The sequence below is a fragment of the Ranitomeya variabilis genome, chromosome 4 (genome assembly GCF_051348905.1).
Source record: "Ranitomeya variabilis isolate aRanVar5 chromosome 4, aRanVar5.hap1, whole genome shotgun sequence".
Classification (NCBI taxonomy): domain Eukaryota; kingdom Metazoa; phylum Chordata; class Amphibia; order Anura; family Dendrobatidae; genus Ranitomeya; species Ranitomeya variabilis.
In genome coordinates, this window is record NC_135235.1 from 296,215,259 (window position 1) to 296,235,385 (window position 20,127).

Here is a 20,127-nt window from a genome sequence, read left to right on the forward strand (position 1 = left end):
GCGCTCAAGAATGAGACTGCACACCATTGTGATAATAACATTCCACCAATACTGATGATTTATTGTACATGCATGGTTTTATAATTACACATAGAAAGGAGGTGGTTAGGGGTGTTTAGTTAATTACCATATTGTCTAGCTCCTCTGTTATTGGTTATCTAAATATATATGGAATATTGTGATTAACGCACATGCTGATTAAGCAACTAAAGTGTAGCTGTCTGCATCTAGGACAAAGTTGAGACATCTGATCATCACTTAATACATCTGGTGCTGTTCCGCTTTTGGCTGGAAATCCCCAAACAGTCTGTCTGGCTTATATCAGTTTATGTGAGCCATTTTAAGCTATTGATTATAGTGTATATATTAGCTGTGGATATATGAGTATACAGTTAGGTCCAGAAATATTTGGACAGAGACAACATTTTTCTCATTTTGGTTATAGACATTACCACAATTTAATTTTAAACAAAACAATTCAGATGCAGTTGAAGTTCAGACTTTCAGCTTTCATTTGAGGGTATCCATATTAAAATTGGATGAAGAGTTTAGGAGTTTCAGCTCCTTAACCTGTGCCACCCTGTTTTTTCAAGGGACCAAAAGTAATTGGACAATTGACTCCAAGGCTATTTCATGGACAGGTGTGGGCAATCCCTTCATTATGTCATTCTCAACTAAGCAGATAAAAGGCCTGGAGTTGATTTGAGGTGTGGTGCTTGCATTTGGAAGGTTTTCCTATGAAGTAAACATGCGGTCAAAAGTGCTCTCCATGAAGGTGAAACAAGCCATTCTTAAGCTGTGAAAACAGAGAAAAAACCCATCCGAGAAATTGCTACAATATTCGGAGTGGCAAAATGTACAGTTTGGTACATCCTGAGAAGGAAAGAAAGCACTGGTGAACTCATGAATGCCAAAAGACCTGGGCGCCCACGGAAGACAACAGTGGTGGGTGATCGCAGAATAACCTCCATGGTGAAGAGAAACCCCTTCACAACAGCCAACCAAGTGAAGAACACTCTCCAGGAGGTAGGCGCATCAATATCCAAATCTACTATAAAGAGAAGACGGCATGAAAGTAAATACAGAGGGTTCACTGCACGGTGCAAGCCACTCATAAGTGTCAAGAATAAAAAGGCTAGACTGGACTTGGCTAAAAAACATCTAAAAAAGCCAGCACAGTTCAGGAAGAACATTCTTTGGACAAATGAAACCAAGATCAACCTCTACCAGAATGATGGAAAGAGAAAAGTATGGCGAAGGCTTGGTACAGCTCATGATCCAAAGCATACCACATCATCTGTAAAAGACGGCAGAGGCAGTGTGATGGCTTGGCCATGCATGGCTGCCAGTGGCACTGGGTGACTAGTGTTTATTGATGATGTGACACAGGACAGAAGCAGCCAAATGAATTCTGAGGTATTCAGAGCCATACTGTGTGCTCAGATCCAGCCAAATGCAGCAAAACTGATTGGTCGTCGTTTCATACTACAGATGGACAATGACCAAAACATGAAGCCAAAGCAACCCAGGAGTCTATTAAAGCAAAGAAGTGGAATATTCTTGAATGGCCAAGTCAGTCACCTGATCTCAACCCAATTGAGCATGCATTTCACTTGTTAAAGACTAAACTTCAGACAGAAAGGCCCACAAACAAACAGCAACTGAAAACCACCGCAGTGAAGGCCTGGCAGAGCATCAAAAAGGAGGAAACACAGCGTCTGGTGATGTCCATGAGTTCAAGACTTCAGGCAGTCATTGCCAACAAAGGGTTTTCAACCAAGTACTAGAAATGAACATTTTATTTAAAATTATTGAATCTGTCCAATTACTTTTGGTCCCTTAAAAAAACAGGGTGGCACATGTTAAGGAGCTGAAACTCCTAAAACCTTCATCCAATTTTAATGTGGATACCCTCAAACGAAAGCTGAAAGTCTGAACTTCAACTGCATCTGAATTGTTTTGTTTAAAATTAAATTGTGGTAATGTCTATAACCAAAATGAGAAAAATGTTGTCTCTGTCCAAATATTTCTGGACCTAACTGTATATAATTATATAGGAGTATATATGCAAGTGAGATCTATATGAAATAGATATCCCTTTTCTTGGTTTACAGTAAGCATAGAAATTTATCGCAGCATCTTCCAGGAATACCATCTGATTCCCAAGCCATTACTTTTCTTCTTCCGTCCGGGCAATTGTAATTGCATAATTTGAAGTTGCACGTGCACTCGCTGGGTATAGTCGGACAGCACTGCCCATAAGGAGTATGGGGTTTTGTGGCCACAGAATCATGTGAACACTTCAGTGGCTCTTCTTCAGGACAGGTCACATTGGCACACAGCCGCTCTCCTGTAACAGAACAGATGTAATTATATCCTAACTAACCCTTAAGTTTTCAAAAATTCATAGTTGGTCTTATAATAGCCAAAATTATAGATACTGCCCATAGTGACCAACCCAATCCCCATCTTGTTTTGCAAATTTGGGAGTGAAAATTTTGACCTGATTGATACTGTAGGTAATTACCCTATTGAATGATTAGAGAGCCACCATGAGAAGGTACAGAAGAGTCCTTCTTACTTGAACACCCATCGTAGGGTAATATAGACCCATACTTTGCATGAGTATGTACCTCAGATAGAGAAGTAAAATCATACTTATCACTTTGTGGCAACTCTGTTTATCCTTGTATTCAAATTACGGTCACATATGCCACGTTCACATTTACATTCGCCGTCCACAAGGTCGCAGCCATAGCTGGTGCAGCGATATACAAACACATGATCGTAGGCTAAAAAAAAAAGAATGATAGAAGATAAAACACATTATAACTAAAAATTGGTTTTATCCCCCCCTATTCTTTTTGGAGCAGATGAATCACACAAGAACAGTCATGCCTTCTCGTCACCGGGGAAATTTGCTTATTTTTTAGATTTTTAATAAATCATTTATCACACGCAGAGGCCATATAATCCAAAAAGTCTATTTTTGGATTATACGGCCTCTGCGTGTGATGATGTAACCTCTTTCTTCTTGTGTTCAATACTCTTCTCCTGTGTCATTTCTCATTACTACACATAACAATTTATGGACATCTGTGGTTTGATTTCTTTGCCCGTTTTGGATTAGATGGGTTGTTACTAGTGTTGAGCGATACCGTCCGATACTTGAAAGTATCGGTATCGGAAAGTATCGGCCGATACCGGCAAAGTATCGGATCCAATCCGATACCGATACCCGATACCAATACAAGTCAATGGGACTCATGTATCGGACGGTATCCCTGATGGTTCCCAGGGTCTGAAGGAGAGGAAACTCTCCTTCAGGCCCTGGGAACCATATTAATGTGTAAAAGAAAGAATTAAAATAAAAAATATTGCTATACTCACCTGTCCGACGCAGCCTGGACCTCACCGAGGGAACCGGCAGCGTTGTTTGTTTAAAATTCGCGCTTTTACTTGGTTACGTGAACTCCCGGCTTGTGATTGGTCAGGGCGGCCATGTTGCCGGGACGCGGACCAATCACAGCAAGCCGTGACGAAATTACGTCACGGCTTGCTGTGATTGGTCCGCGTCCCGGCAACATGGCCGCCATTAACCAATCACAAGCCGTGACGTCACGGGAGGCTGGACACGCGCGCTTTTTAAAAAGCGCGCGTGTCCAGCCTCCAGTGACGTCCCGGCTTATGATTGGTCACGGCGCCATGTTGCCGGGACGCGGACCAATCACAGCAAGCCGTGATGAAATTACGTCACGGCTTGCTGTGATTGGTCCGCGTCCCGGCAACATGGCCGCCATTAACCAATCACAAGCCGTGACGTCACGGGAGGCTGGACACGCGCGCTTTTTAAAATGGGCGCGTGTCCAGCCTCCCGTGACGTCCCGGCTTGTGATTGGTTGCGCCGCGGTCAACCAATCACAAGCCGGGAGGCTTGTATAATACATCAGCTGAGAGGTGATACATGGGAATGTGAGACACATCCTGCAAATTCGACCAAACTTATTATGCAACAATTGATGTTTTGACAACATTGGCAGTTTCCCCTTGTTTGGTTTAGTTCATCCTCACTCATTTTGTGCGCCGCGGTCAACCAATCACAAGCCGGGAGGCTGGACACGCGCGCATTTTAAAATTTTAAAATGGGCGCGTGTCCAGCCTCCCGTGACGTCCCGGCTTGTGATTGGTTGCGCCGCGGTCAACCAATCACAAGCCGGGAGGCTGGACACGCGCGCATTTTAAAATTTTAAAATGGGCGCGTGTCCAGCCTCCCGGCTTGTGATTGGTTGATCGCGGCGCAACCAATCACAAGCCGGGACGTCACGGGAGGCTGGACACGCGCCCATTTTAAAATGCGCGCGTGTCCAGCCTCCCGTGACGTCACGGCTTGTGATTGGTTGCGTCTCCCATGTGACTGCGACGCAACCAATCACAAAGCCGGGACGTAATTTTAAAATCCTTAAGGACCTGAAATTACGTCACGGCTTGCTGTGATTGGTTGCGTCGCCCATGTGACTGCGACGCAACCAATCACAACGCCGGAACGTAATTTTAAAATCCTGAAGGACCTGAAATTACGTCACGGCTTGCTGTGATTGGTTGCGTCCCGGTCACATGGGCGGCACGCAACCAATCACAAGCCGGGACTCACGTAAGGGAAAGAAAAGCGCGAATTTTAAACAAAGAACGCTGCCGCTTCCCTCGGTAAGGTGCAGGCTGCGTCGGAGAGGTGAGTATAGCAATATTTTTTATTTTAATTCTCTCTTTTACACATTTTTACATTAATGTTGTTTCGATACCGATACCCGATATCACAAAAATATCGGATCTCGGTATCGGAATTCCGATACAGCAAGTATCGGCCGATACCCGATACTTGCAGTATCGGAATGCTCAACACTAGTTGTTACCGACATCTGCTGAGAATTTCATGTCAATAGCAACTTTAAAAATATATTTACTTAGAAAATTGATGGCGTGTTCAATACTTATTCCACCTGCTGTATTTATTTGCATTATATCACAAAAATGAGTACACCCCTGACATTTTTTTAAATATTCTATTACCGTATATCTTTTCACGGGACAACATTGAGGATATGACGCTGAGCACGTGCACTCAACTTCTTTGGTCGACCATGGTGAGGCCGGTGTTCTGAGTGGTACCCATCTTGTTACACCACTGTATGGTCTTGGCCAACAAACTGCAGATCAGTATAAGGGTGCTGGCAATCTTCTTATAGCCTCAGCCATCTTTATTTTAACCAAACAGACAAACAAAAACACAGGTTTAAGAGCAAGAAATAATCCCTGTGCCCGTCAGGAGATGTTTAACCCCATACCGGTCCCATACAAACAAATTATATAACCTATAAAAAAAGTGTACGAATCAGACCTCAAATTACAAAAAATACCAAACTTTATTAAGAACTGAAAATAACAGAAGACAACATTGATGATGTGTACCAATACAAATGGCACCATAGACCCGAGGCATATGTTTATATTATTATCCCTACTGCCATATATATGTTTCTCCAATGAAATATAAACCTATTACGCCCAGTGGCATATAAGCGCTGTTCCCATAATATACACACTCCCATATGGCATGAACTATAGGGTTAAACAATCATATTATTATTACCTCAGGTCTGATGGTGCCAGAGCCCCTACGCACGTTTCGGCTGCATCAGCCTTCTTCCGGGGGAGTCAGCCATCTTTATGTAGAGCAACAATTCTTTTCTTCAGATCCTAAGAGCGTTCTTTGCCATGAGGAGACATGTTGAACTTCACGTGACCAGTATTAGAGAGTGTGAGAGCCATAACGACAAATGTAACACACCTGCTCCTCATTCACACCTGAAACCTTGTAACACTGAGTCACATGACACTGGGAAAGGAAACCAGCTAGTTTGGCACAATTTGGCCATTTTCACTTAGTGGTGTACTCACTTTTGTTGCCAAAGGTTTTGACATTAATGGCTGTGTGTTGAGTAATTTAAAGGGAATTCCAAATTTGCGCTTTTATACAAGCTGTACACTGACAACTTTACATTGTATGAAAGTGTCAGATCTTTAGTTTTGTCCCATGAAAAGATATAATAAAACATTTACAAAAATGTCAGGGGTGTACTCACTTTTGTCATATACCGTATAAATGGAAAACTGAATGTCCCCTATTAAGCCCATGAAGGACATGATCCAAACTGACATCTTGTGTAGCAGTGAACTCTCAGAAGTACAATATATTTTAATTATTGGTCAACAGGGATTGGATAAAAAAAAACCCTGAACAAGTAATAATTTAGAATGAGGCTCACACTGGTAAGTAAGGGACAGTATGCAAATATAGTGTCTCATACAAGCTGTTGACAAGGATTAGGGTATGGACACCTAGAGTCTTTTGACGCTGATCAGCTTTAAAATCCATGAAAAAAACTCTTTGTGAACATACCCTTGAAGGTATGTCCCCGCAGCGCCATTTTCAGGTGTATTACACCTGGAATCTGACTAAATAAAGTCGCCAAAGTGCACCGTAAAATGAACATAATGTGTAATCATGTCCAAAAGACAAGTGCACCAGTTCCATCTTGTGCCACCATTTTGTAACCACTTCTGGGTTCAGAAACCTTGAAGCAGTCAAAGGAGTGACATTTCCATTCTCTGGGAAAGGAAGTGTCCCACTCTCTATACTTGAAAGGCAACAAAATTGATGATGAATCCGCTGCAGGAAAACAAGCATGGTGACGCACTTTGTTATGATCCGGTGACCTTGGAGCCGCATGAGAGACTTTCTCAGGAGTAGGTGGTACCTGTACTGACCGCAAACCCTAAACTGACACCGCAACTAGAAGTAGCCGTGGGGTGTACCTAACACGTCCTAGACACCTCGACACAGCCGGAGGACTAAATACCCCTATAGATGGAAATGGGAATTCTATCTTGCCTCAGAGCAGAACCCCAAGGATAGGCAGCCCCCCACAAATATTGACTGTGAGTATAAGAGGAAAGACACACGCAGGCAGAAAAACAGGATTTAGCAAAAGAGGCACTTCTAGCTAAATAGAAAAGGATAGGACAGAATTCTAAGCGGTCAGTATTAAAATCCTAAAAATATCCACAGCAGAAAATACAAATATTCTACATCTAACTAAAGACATAGAAAGTATATCTGCATCTCCTGAGAATCCAGCATGACTGAAAAATCCAAACAAAGTCTAAGCTAGACAAAAACACAATGAATTGCACTGAATTGCAAAGCACACTGCATGTGTGCACAGAGACAAAAAAACAGACACTTATCTTAGCTGAATTGGCAGCAGGGCATGAGGAACCAGAGAGAGATGCAATCCCTCCAAGAACAATGGACAACTGTCAGGGACTCATTGGTCCTGCACACCTAAATACCAAGTAGAGCTGCAATCAGCAGAAACACCTGCCCAAGATTACAACTCCAAGACAACTGCACTACCACCAGCAACCACCGGAGGGAGCCCAAGAGCAGAATTCACAACAGTACCCCCCCTTGAAGAGGGGTCACCGAACCCTCACCAGAGCCCCCAGGCCAATCACGACGAGCCAGATGAAAGGCACAGACCAAATCAGCAGCATGGACATCAGAGGCAAAAACCCAAGAATTATCCTCCTGGCCATAACCCTTCCATTTGACAAGGTACTGAAGCCTCCGCCTCAAAAAGCGAGAATCCAAAATCTTCTCAACCACATACTCCAACTCCCCATCAACCAACACAGGAGCAGGAGGATCAACAGAGGGAACAACGGGCACCACATATTTCTGCAATAAAGATCTATGGAAAACATTATGGATGGCAAAAGATGCCGGAAGGGCCAAAGGAAAAGACACCAGATTGATAATCTCAGAAATCCTATAAGGACCAATAAACCGAGGCTTAAACTTAGGGGAAGAAACCTTCATAGGAACATGACGGGAAGACAACCAGACCAAATCCCCAACCCGAAGCCGGGAACCAACACACCGACGACGGTTAGCAAAAGGCTGAGCCTCCTCCTGAGACAACACCAAATTGTCCACCACATGAGCCCAAATCTGCTGCAACCTGTCAACCACAGAATCCACACCAGGACAATCAGAAGGCTCAACCTGCCCCGAAGAAAAACGAGGATGAAAACCAAAATTACAAAAGAAGGGCAAAACCAAGGTAGCCGAACTAGCCCGATTATTAAGGGTAAACTCGGCCAATGGCAAGAAAGCCACCCAATCATCCTGATCAGCAGACACAAAGCATCTCAAATAAGTTTCCAAAGTCTGATTAGTTCGCTTGGTCTGGCCATTTGTCTGAGGATGAAATGCGGAAGAAAAAGACAAATCAATGCCCAGCCTAGCACAAAAGGCCCGCCAAAACCTAGAAACAAACTGGGAACCTCTGTCGGACACAATATTCTCCGGAATACCATGCAAACGAACCACATGCTGAAAAAACAACGGAACCAAATCAGAAGAGGAAGGCAATTTAGGCAAAGGCACCAAATGAACCATCTTAGAGAACCGGTCACAAACCACCCAGATAACCGACATCCTCTGGGAAACCGGAAGATCTGAAATAAAATCCATAGAAATATGCGTCCAGGGCCTCTCAGGGACCGGCAAAGGCAAAAGCAATCCACTAGCACGGGAACAACAAGGCTTGGCCCGCGCACAAGTCCCACAGGACTGCACAAAAGAACGCACATCACGCGACAAAGAAGGCCACCAAAAGGACCTACCAACCAAATCTCTGGTACCAAAAATACCAGGATGGCCAGCCAACACAGAACAATGAACCTCAGAAATCACTCTTCTAGTCCATCTATCAGGAACAAACAGTTTCCCCACTGGACAGCGGTCAGGTTTGTCAGCCTGAAATTCCTGCAGAACCCGTCGCAAATCAGGGGAAATGGCAGAAAGGACCACCCCTTCCTTCAGAATGCCAACCGGTTCAAGTACCTCAGGAGAATCAGGCAAAAAACTCCTAGAGAGGGCATCAGCCTTAATATTCTTAGAACCCGGAAGATACGAGACCACGAAATCAAAACGGGAAAAAAACAAAGGACCATCGAATCTGTCTAGGATTCAGCCGTTTGGCAGACTCGAGGTAAATTAGATTTTTATGATCAGTCAAGACCACAATACGGTGCTTGGCTCCCTCAAGCCATTGTCGCCATTCCTCAAACGCCCACTTCATAGCCAACAACTCCCGATCGCCGACATCATAATTGCGTTCAGCAGGCGAAAACTTATGGGAAAAGAAGGCACACGGTTTCATCAAGGAACCAACAGAATTCCTCTGAGACAAAACGGCCCCTGCCCCAATCTCAGAAGCGTCAAGCTCAACCTGAAACGGAAGAGAAACATCCGGCTGACGCAACACCGGGGCAGAAGTAAATCAGCATTTAAGCTCCAGAAAGGCAGAGACAGCCTCAGAGGACCAATTCGTTACATCAGCGCCTTTCTTCGTCAAATCGGTCAGGGGTTTAACCACACTGGAGAAGTTAGCAATGAAACGGCGATAAAAATTAGCAAAGCCCAAAAATTTCTGAAGGCTCTTCACGGATGTGGGCTGAATGCAATCATGAATGGCCTGAACCTTAACCGGATCCATCTCTATAGATGAGGGAGAAAAAATGAAGCCCAAAAAAGAAACCTTCTGCACTCCAAAGAGACACTTAGACCCCTTCACAAACAAAGCATTATCACGAAGGATCTGAAATACCATCCTGACCTGTTTCACATGAGACTCCCAATCATCGGAAAAAAATAAGATGTCATCCAAATATACAATCATGAATTTATCAAGATAATTCCGGAAGATATCATGCATGAAGGACTGAAAAACAGATGGAGCATTAGAGAGTCCGAATGGCATCACAAGGTATTCAAAATGGCCTTCGGGCGTATTAAACGCAGTTTTCCATTCATCACCCTGCTTAATACGAACAAGATTATATGCCCCCCGAAGGTCAATCTTAGTAAACCAACTAGCCCCCTTAATCCTGGCAAACAAATCGGAAAGCAAAGGTAAAGGGTATTGAAACTTGACCGTGATCTTATTCAAAAGGCGATAATCAATACAGGGTCTCAAGGAGCCATCCTTCTTAGCAACAAAAAAAAATCCCGCTCCCAACGGTGAAGAAGATGGCCGAATATGCCCTTTCTCCAAAGACTCCTTAACATAACTCCGCATGGCGGTATGTTCAGGCACAGACAGGTTGAAAAGTCGGCCCTTAGGAAACTTACAGCCTGGAATCAAGTCAATAGCACAATCACAGTCCCTATGCGGTGGAAGGGAACTGGACTTGGGCTCATCGAATACATCCTGAAAATCAGACAAAAACTCTGGAACTTCAAAAGAGGAGGAAGAGGAGATTGACATCAAAGGAACGTCATTATGAACCCCCTGACAACCCCAACTAGTCACAGACATAGACTTCCATTCCAACACAGGATTATGTATCTGCAACCATGGAAAACCCAGCACAATAGCATCATGCAAATTATGCAACACCAGAAAACGACAATCTTCCTGATGGGCTGGCACCATGCACATGGTCACCTGTGTCCAAAACTGGGGTTTATTTTTAGCCAAAGGTGTAGCATCAATGCCCCTTAAAGGAATAGGGTTCTGCAAAGACTGCAAGGGGAAACCACAATGCCTGGCAAATTCAAAGTCCATTAAGTTCAAAGCGGCGCCTGAATCCACAAACGCCATGACAGAAAATGACGACAATGAGCAAATCAAGGTCACAGATAACAGAAATTTAGGTTGTACAGTACTGATGGTAACTGAACTAGCGATTCTCTTTGTACGCTTAGGGCAGACTGAAATGACATGAGAAGCATCGCCACAATAAAAACACAACCTATTCTGATGTCTGAATCCTTGTTGTTCCGTTCTAGACAGAATCCTATCACACTGCATAGGCTCAGGCATCTGCTCTGAGGACAACGCCACAGCGCGCACAGTTCTGCGCTCCTGCAAGCGCCGATCAATCTGAATGGCCATAGACATAGAATCACTCAGACCAACAGGCGTGGGAAACCCCACCATAACATCTTTAACAGATTCAGAAAGACACTTTCTGAAAATTGCCGCCAAAGCATCCTCATTCCATTTAGTCAGCACAGACCATTTTCTAAATTTCTGACAATACAATTCTGCCGCTTCTTTACCCTGAGACAGGGCCAACAAGGTCTTCTCCGCTTGATCCACAGAATTTGGTTCCTCATATAATAATCCTAGAGCCTGAAAAAAGGCGTCTACGTTAAGCAAGGCCGGATTCCCAGATTCCAGGGAAAATGCCCAATCCTGAGGGTCGCCACGCAGCAGCGAGATGACAATTTTAACCTGCTGAATGGGATCACTGTTGTGAATTCCGCTCTTGGGCTCCCTCCGGTGGTTGTAAGTGGCACTTTTGTGAGTTCTGCTCTTGGGCTCCCTCCGGTGGTTTTAAGTGGAACTGCTGCTCCTTGGAGTTAGCAGTCAGCAGCTGCTTCCACTGATCATCTATTCTGGCTCGGCTATTTGTCCTGGCTCTATCCTTCAGCCTGTGCCGGTTGTCAATGGTTCCTGCTTGGATTCACATCTCTGCTTGGATTTCCCTGATATTCTGACCAGTTCAGCAAAGATAAGTCCTTGCTTGTTCTTTTGCTGTCCACATATTGTGGACTTAATCGTTCTGCACATTCTATGTTTTTTCTTGTCCAGCTTGTCACTATGGAGTTATTCAGTTAAGCTGGAAGCTCTGGGTAGCAGATTTACCCTCCACACCTTTAGTCAGGTGTGGAGATTTTTGTAAACTCTGTGGTGGATTTTTCTAGTTTTTAATACTGACCGCACAGTATTCTGTCCTGTCCTATCTATCTAGCGAGATTGGCCTCCTTTTCTACATCCTCATTTCATTCTGCGTATGTCATTTCCCACTCCACTCACAGTCAATATTTGTGGGGGGCTGCCTATCCTTTGGGAATTTTCTCTGAGGCAAGATAGCTTTCCTGTTTCCATCTTTAGGGGTAGTCAGTTCTCCGGCTGTGACTAAGTGTCTAGGGAGTACAGGAACATCCCACGGCTACTTCTAGTGTTGTGCTAAGCTCAGGAACTGCGGTTAGTACAGGTACCACCTCCTCCAGAGCTCGTCCCATGTTGCTCCTAAACCACCTGTTCATAACAGTACAACTGGCCAAAAATGAAGTAAATGCATCTCAAAAGAAGGGAAAAAAAAGTTCTGAGCCATTTTTTTTTTGCAGTCTGTTTTGTCTTTTTTTTCCTCTTAATCTCTGGGTGGTTCAGGGTTTTGGCGCTGGCATGGATGTTCAGGGTTTGTTTTCTCGTGTGGATCAACTTGCTGCAAGAGTATAGAGTATCCAAGATTATGTTGTCCAGACTCCGGCTTTAGAGCCTAAAATTCCTACTCCTGATTTGTTTTTTGGGGACAGATCTAAGTTTTTGAACTTTAAAAATAACTGCAAATTGTTTTTTGCTTTGAAACCCCGTTCCTCTGGTGATCCCATTCAGCAGGTTAAGATTGTCATCTCTCTGCTGCGTGGTGACCCTCAGGACTGGGCATTCTCCCTTGAATCAGGGGATCCGGCATTGCTTAATGTAGACGCATTTTTTCAAGTGCTCGGATTATTGTATGACGAACCTAATTTTGTGGATCATGCGGAAAAAACCTTGTTGGCCCTATGTCAGGGTCAGGAAGCAGCAGAATTATACTGCCAGAAATTTAGAAAATGGTCTGTGCTCACTAAATGGAATGAGGATGCTCTGGAATTTCAGGCTGATAAACCTGACCGCTGTCCAGTGGGGAAGCTGTTTGTTCCTGATAGATGGACTAGTAAGGTAATTTCTGAGGTTCATTGTTCAGTGTTGGCTGGTCATCCTGGGATTTTTGGTACCAGAGATTTGGTTGCTAGGTCCTTTTGGTGGCCTTCCTTGTCGCGGGATGTGCGTTCTTTTGTGCAGTCCTGTGGGACTTGTGCCCGGGCCAAGCCTTGCTGTTCCCACGCTAGTGGGTTGCTTTTGCCTTTGCCGGTCCCTGAGAGGCCCTGGACGCATATTTCCATGGATTTTATTTCGGATCTTCCTGTTTCCCAGAAGATGTCTGTTATCTGGGTGGTTTGTGACCGGTTCTCTAAAATGGTCCATTTGGTACCTTTGCCTAAATTGCCTTCCTCCTCCGATTTGGTTCCATTGTTTTTTCAGCATGTGGTTCGTTTGCATGGCATTCCTGAGAATATTGTGTCTGACAGAGGTTCCCAGTTTGTTTCTAGGTTTTGGCGGGCCTTTTGTGCTAGGATGGGCATTGATTTGTCTTTTACTTCGGCGTTCCATCCTCAGACAAATGGTGTGGATTCTGTGGTGGACAGGTTACAGCAGATTTGGACACATGTGGTAGACAATTTGACGTTGTCTCAGGAAAAGGCTCAACGTTTTGCTAACCGCCGTCGGTGTGTTGGTCCCCGGCTTCGGGTGGGGGATTTAGTCTGGTTATCTTCTCGTCATGTTCCTATGAAGGTTTCTTCCCCTAAGTTCAAGCCTCGGTTTATTGGTCCTTATAAGATTTCTGAGATTATCAATCCGGTGTCTTTTCGTTGGGCCCTTCCAGCCTCTTTTGCCATCCATAATGTTTTCCATAGATCTTTGTTGCAGAGATATGTGGTGCCCGTGGTTCCCTCGGTTGATCCTCCTGCCCCGGTGTTGGTTGAGGGGGAGTTGGAAGATGTGGTGGAGAAAATTTTGGATTCTCGTTTTTCGAGGCGGAGGCTTCAGTATCTTGTCAAGTGGAAGGGTTATGGCCAGGAGGATAATTCTTGGGTTCTTGCCTCCGATGTCCATGCCGCCGATTTGGTTCGTGCCTTTCACTTGGCTCGTCCTGATCGGCCTGGGGGCTTTGGTGAGGGTTCGGTGACCCCTCCTCAAGGGGGGGGTACTGTTGTGAATTCCGCTCTTGGGCTCCCTCCGGTGGTTGTAAGTGGCACTTTTGTGAGTTCTGCTCTTGGGCTCCCTCCGGTGGTTTTAAGTGGAACTGCTGCTCCTTGGAGTTAGCAGTCAGCAGCTGCTTCCACTGATCGTCTATTCTGGCTCGGCTATTTGTCCTGGCTCTAACCTTCAGCCTGTGCCGGTTGTCAATGGTTCCTGCTTGGATTCACATCTCTGCTTGGATTTCCCTGATAATCTGACCAGTTCAGCAAAGATAAGTCCTTGCTTGTTCTTTTGCTGTCCACATATTGTGGACTTAATCGTTCTGCACATTCTATGTTTTTTCTTGTCCAGCTTGTCACTATGGAGTTATTCAGTTAAGCTGGAAGTTCTGGGTAGCAGATTTACCCTCCACACCTTTAGTCAGGTGTGGAGATTTTTGTAAACTCTATGGTGGATTTTTCTAGTTTTTAATACTGACCGCACAGTATTCTGTCCTGTCCTATCTATCTAGCGAGATTGGCCTCCTTTGCTACATCCTGGTTTCATTCTGTGTATGTCATTTCCCTCTCCACTCACAGTCAATATTTGTGGGGGGCTGCCTATCCTTTGGGAATTTTCTCTGAGGCAAGATAGCTTTCCTGTTTCCATCTTTTGGGGTAGTTAGTTCTCCGGCTGTGACGAGGTGTCTAGGGAGTACAGGAACATCCCACGGCTACTTCTAGTGTTGTGCTAAGCTCAGGAACTGTGGTTAGTACAGGTACCACCTCCTCCAGAGCTCGTCCCATGTTGCTGCTAAACCACCTGTTCATAACAGATCACCAGAGGAACGATGTTTCAGAGCAAAAAACAGTTTACAGTTGTTTTTAAAACTCAAAAATTTGGACCTGTCCCCAAAAAACAAATCAGGTGTAGCAATCCGAGGCTCCAAAAGCGGAGTCTGAACAATATAATCAGAAATACCCTGTACCCTAGCAGCAAGCTGGTCTACACGAGAAACCAATCCCTGAACATCCATGCTAGCACACAAGACTCCTCAGTCACCCAGAGGAAAAGAGGGAAGAAGAGACAAAACAGACTACAGAAAAAAAAAATGGCTCAACACCTTTCTTCCCTTCTTCTGAGATGCATTTAACTCATTGTTTTCCAGTTGTACTGTTATGATCCGGTGACCTTGGAGCCGCATGAGAGACTTTCTCAGGAGTAGGTGGTACCTGTACTGACCGCAAACCCTAAACTGACACCGCAACTAGAAGTAGCCATGGGGTGTACCTAACACGTCCTAGACACCTCGACACAGCCGGAGGACTAAATACCCCTATAGATGGAAATGGGAATTCTATCTTGCCTCAGAGCAGAACCCCAAAGGATAGGCAGCCCCCCACAAATATTGACTGTGAGTATAAGAGGAAAGACACACGCAGGCAGAAAAACAGGATTTAGCAAAAGAGGCACTTCTAGCTAAATAGAAAAGGATAGGACAGAATTCTAAGCGGTCAGTATTAAAATCCTAAAAATATCCACAGCAGAAAATACAAATATTCTACATCTAACTAAAGACATAGAAAGTATATCTGCATCTCCTGAGAATCCAGCATGACTGAAAAATCCAAACAAAGTCTAAGCTGGACAAAAACACAATGAATTGCACTGAATTGCAAAGCACAATGCAAGTGTGAACAGAGACAATAAACCAGACACTTATCTTAGCTGAATTGGCAGCAGGGCATGAGGAACCAGAGAGAGATGCAATCCCTCCAAGAACAATGGACAACTGGCAAGGACTCATGGATCCTGCACACCTAAATACCAAGTAGAGCTGCAATCAGCAGAAACACCTGCCCAAGATTACAACCCCAAGACAACTGCACTACCACCAACAACCACCGGAGGGAGCCCAAGAGCAGAATTCACAACAGCACTTACAGCTTCTCAGACTCATGCTGTATTTCCAATCAATTTGCTCCTTTCCCCCTGGCTGATTGACAGGTCGTTTGCTCTGGTACACTGGTTACTGACCTGTCAATCAGCCGGTGGAGGGTGCTGCTAGTTAGGAAGTACAGCGTGAGGCTAAGAAGCTGTAAGTGCGTCATCACGCAACAATTCACTTCCAGCCTGAGCTTCAACACATGATTTCTCGGCTCTGAAGCAGAACTTTGGGATCATAAAAGGATTGATTGGTTTCTATTTTAAAGGGCTACACAGTCATATAAATTATTCGGGAGGTAAAAGTTGTTAATGGGTTCCCCTTAATAAACTTACGATTATCATATCTGGGATTACAATCTACAGGGTTGTAGCTGGATATGCTGAAGTTTGGTATGCATGTACGCTTAGTTACACATGCACATGTCCCCATAACTTTATAACAACCAGTTTGCTTTGGACAGTTCTCATCATCATCTAACGCATAATGTGATGGGCTGTCGTAACCAGGCATATCTGTAATAGAGAAAAAGAAGATTCCAATGATTTGGATGTATTTTGCATCTGCACCTTATATAAAACTCATGTATTATTTAAAGTGAATCTGTCAGCAGAATTTTGCTGCCCCATCTGTCAGCATCATGATATCGGGGCAGTGGCCCTGATTTCAGCAATGTGTCACTTACTGGGCTGCTTGTTCCAGTTTTGCTAAAATCACAGTTTTATCTGATGCAGATTTCTCTGAATGCTGAGCTCTGTATAACCTCGCCCACACCACTGATTGGCAGCTTTCGTTGTACACTGTGCATTGGCAGAAAGCTGCCAATCAGTGAATGGGGTGGGATGATGCAGAGCTCATGAATGTGAAGGACAACATGGCAGCAGGTTTACTAGTCCTCTAGTGATTAGAGATGGGCGGACACTTGGATGTTTGGGTCAGGCAGGTTCGGCCAACCAGTAACAAAAAGCTCAGGTTCGGGTACCAGATCAATACCCAGACCCGTTCCCGGACTCCATTGACTTGAATGGGGGGACAAACATCCAGTGTTTGCCATGCTGTCAAAAGACATAGTGAGCCAGAAGCTTTGATCGAAGGTGTAAAGCTTACCTCCGGCCACTGGTGTCAGCTGATAGGACTACTGCTCCCATCAGCGAATGCCTTCTGCCGCTAATAACAGTGAGAGCAGGAGGGGCTGATGGGAGTACTCATCAGCCGGCACTTGTGCTGTAAATAAATAATTTTAAAAAAATGGTATGGGTTCCCCTGTATTTTTGATAACCAGCCAGACAAAACAGACAGCTGGGGGTTGCAACATTCAGCTGTCAGCTTCAGCAAGGTTGGTTATCAAGAATAGAGGGGTCCCAACTCCGTTTTTTCAAATTATTTAAATAATTTAAAAAAAAACCGTGTAGGGTGTGGGGGTCCCCCCTATTTTTTACAACCAGTCTTGCTAAAGCAGACAGCTGGGGGTTGGCATTCTCAGGCTGGTAAGGGGCCATGGATATTGGCCCCCCAGCTTAAAATTAGCATCCCGCAACTGTGTATTTATTCACCATACAGCTATAGGATTGGTAATGGGTAGGTGTCTTATAGATGCCTCTCCATTACTAAGCTGTGGGCTTCATGTCACCGGACAATACAAAAGTGACATCAACCCCATAAATATGAACCCCAATTGCCACCGCTACAGGGCAAGTGGGAAGAGCCAGGCAAAGCGCCTTTTCAGGGCGGCTGCGGGCTGCTATTTTTAGGCTGGGGGGAACAATATCCATAGCCCCTTACCAGCCTGAGAATACCAGCCTCCAGCTGTCTGGTTTGGCAATGCTGATTGTCAAAAATGGGAGGGTACTCCACATCGTTTTTTAAAATTATTTATTTAAATAATTGAAAAATACGGCGTGAGGACAACTCTATTCTTGATAGCCAGCCTTGCTAATGCTGACAGGTGAGAGTTGCAGCCCCCAGCTGTGTGTTTTGACCGCCTGGTTAGCAAAACTACAGGAGAACACATGTCATTTTTTTTTACTATTATTATTACTTATTTACAGTGCAGGCGTCGGCTGAAAATACTCCCATCAGCCGCTCCTTCTCTCACTGTTATTCGCGGCAGTAGGCGTCAGCTGATGACTGTAGCAGTAGTCCCATCAGCTGACACCAATGACAGGAAGTAAACTTTACACCTCCGATCACTGCTGTGGGCTCACGCTGTCATTTGACAGCCTGGAAACCATGGCTGTCTTGCCGGTGGTGATGATTTTGTCGCCAATCAGAAGTGGTGTTTGACAAACACCCGGTGTTCGGGGGGGAGGATCCCGAACAGTAACACAGACTTCCTGGTGCAGTCCGTGTTCAGTGTCCGTGCCTGAACAGTAGGTGTTCGGTATGGACGCCAGACTTTACTGCTCGGGTTCGCCCATCTTTGCTGATATCTCCTGTTGAAATGACAGTGATTATATGAAAAGTATAACATGCAGTCGAGTAAAGGACACATCAATACAATCAGGGTCTCTATGTCTACATTATGCTGCTTTTAGATTAGGTCACAATCCCCCCTCTATATATGCTGCAATCTGACCTTATAGGGTGTCCAGTAGCTAAGTGTGACATAGACCACATTTTGCTCACAGATCCTAATAAGTGGGCAACAGACATTATATCTGGCTTGTCAATAGTCTTCCACTTTCTAAAGACTCCAGGTCTGACTACCAAACCCTGGAAACTTGTCTTATCTACAGTTCCTCTGTGGAGGCCTGGCTCCTAGTAATCTGTATTAAATGTTCCACTATGTATAACAAGAAGCACACTACAGGAGTAATAAATAATAAGATCACGGTGTGAGATCATCGGACATAGAATAAAAAAATAAAAAATGCACTATGTCCAGGACTGTAGCTTTTTAGATATGTCGTAGTCTATTGAGAGGAAACCCAGCAGAAAGTGTTCAGTTTCTCCACAGCACCTCCGCAGGAATATTAAAGTGTTACATAGTCAACTTACTGTACAGAAGTGCCGGGTCCTCCACGGAAAGCGATGCTCTTTGTCGTCACTAGGTAATAGGATGAGGATCCTGAACATTAAATTTTACTTAAAGAGTTCCTTAGTAAATTATTTGTGCCCTATAGCAGCCATATGGACTGTCACTAGTTCTATTTCTCCATAATAAAAAATTTACCTTTGCAGACTCCTATGTTGGGGATTTCTACTAGTCCCGTGCCATTGATCGCTGCACATTTATAGCGATTGTCACAATAACCATATTCCCAGTCCGAGCCTCCACAGATCTCTCCTTCTTGCTTGGCACAATGTTGACAGCACCCACATGGATCTATGGCATGATTTCCAGGGCAGGGCGTTATCATTGGTGGACATTGTCTTTTTTCGCATGCTGTGCAGTTGTAAGCCGACTCTGCCGGCTGGCAAAAGGATGAAAAAATAAAAGCCAAAAACAAAAACAGCATCATTGTCACTGACTTGCACTGGAGCTTAGCTTCTACTGTCTGTCTCTTGTCCAAGTAAAACTTTCAGCCAAAAAAGCTTTTAAAGATTAACGACTTCATTGCACAATAGCTGGCACAGTAAGCGGAGCTGGGGGCACTGACCTGACCCCGGCAAACGAAAAGGAACTGAGTGCAGCCAATCACTCTCTTGTGTTTTGATTACTATTCACGGGAAAAATACATTTATACAATTAACATCTGAGCATACACTGCATCCGCCCTGTTAAACTGTCAAAATAAAATGTAAAAAAAATGTTTCTTCTGACAATGTTTTTGAGGTCCTCAATCAGCACCGTGGTTCAATTTGGTAAGTCGTTCCACTTAGGCTGTGTGCACACACTAGGAATCCGCAGCAGATTTTTCTGCAGCAAAACCAGAAGTGTTGGTGTAACACCCCAGGTAACCAGTTGTTACAGTGATGTTGCCTTCCGTTCGGGAAGGGTGATGTCACGCTTGGAGGCAAGGGACATTCTTTCTATCAGGTAAGGCACTCACATTCAACACATCTAAATCTAGGCCAGAAGGAGAAGTTCAGGACACGCATTCAGGGGAGCTTCCTTAGACTTTATGTATCCTGGTGTGGAGGAGAAGTCAGCCATTCTGAGAGAGGAGAGGAGTAGGACGTCTGGAACAGACGGAGGGGCCCAGCAGCCACGAGGGAGCTGCAACCCCTGGAAAGAGTGAGACTTGAAAGAGTTGAATAGTGGAGGAGCTTAGAGGGAAGAAGCACAGAGGAGAAAGAGGCTCAGGATGGGAACAGTGG

General features: G+C 44.6%; 1 protein-coding gene across 1 annotated transcript; it reads right to left on the minus strand.

Moving 5' to 3' along the window:
* Window positions 1-30: 30 nt before the first annotated feature.
* Window positions 31-19,360, minus strand: LOC143768862 (cysteine-rich motor neuron 1 protein-like). The gene is made up of 4 exons (XM_077257487.1): window positions 19,040-19,360; window positions 16,203-16,382; window positions 2,659-2,792; window positions 31-2,350 (listed from the first exon to the last, which is right to left on the minus strand). Exons 1-3 carry the CDS (start codon window positions 19,326-19,328, stop codon window positions 2,662-2,664), a joined length of 600 nt encoding a protein of 199 aa, XP_077113602.1. The 5' UTR covers window positions 19,329-19,360; the 3' UTR covers window positions 31-2,350; window positions 2,659-2,661.
* Window positions 19,361-20,127: the final 767 nt, after the last annotated feature.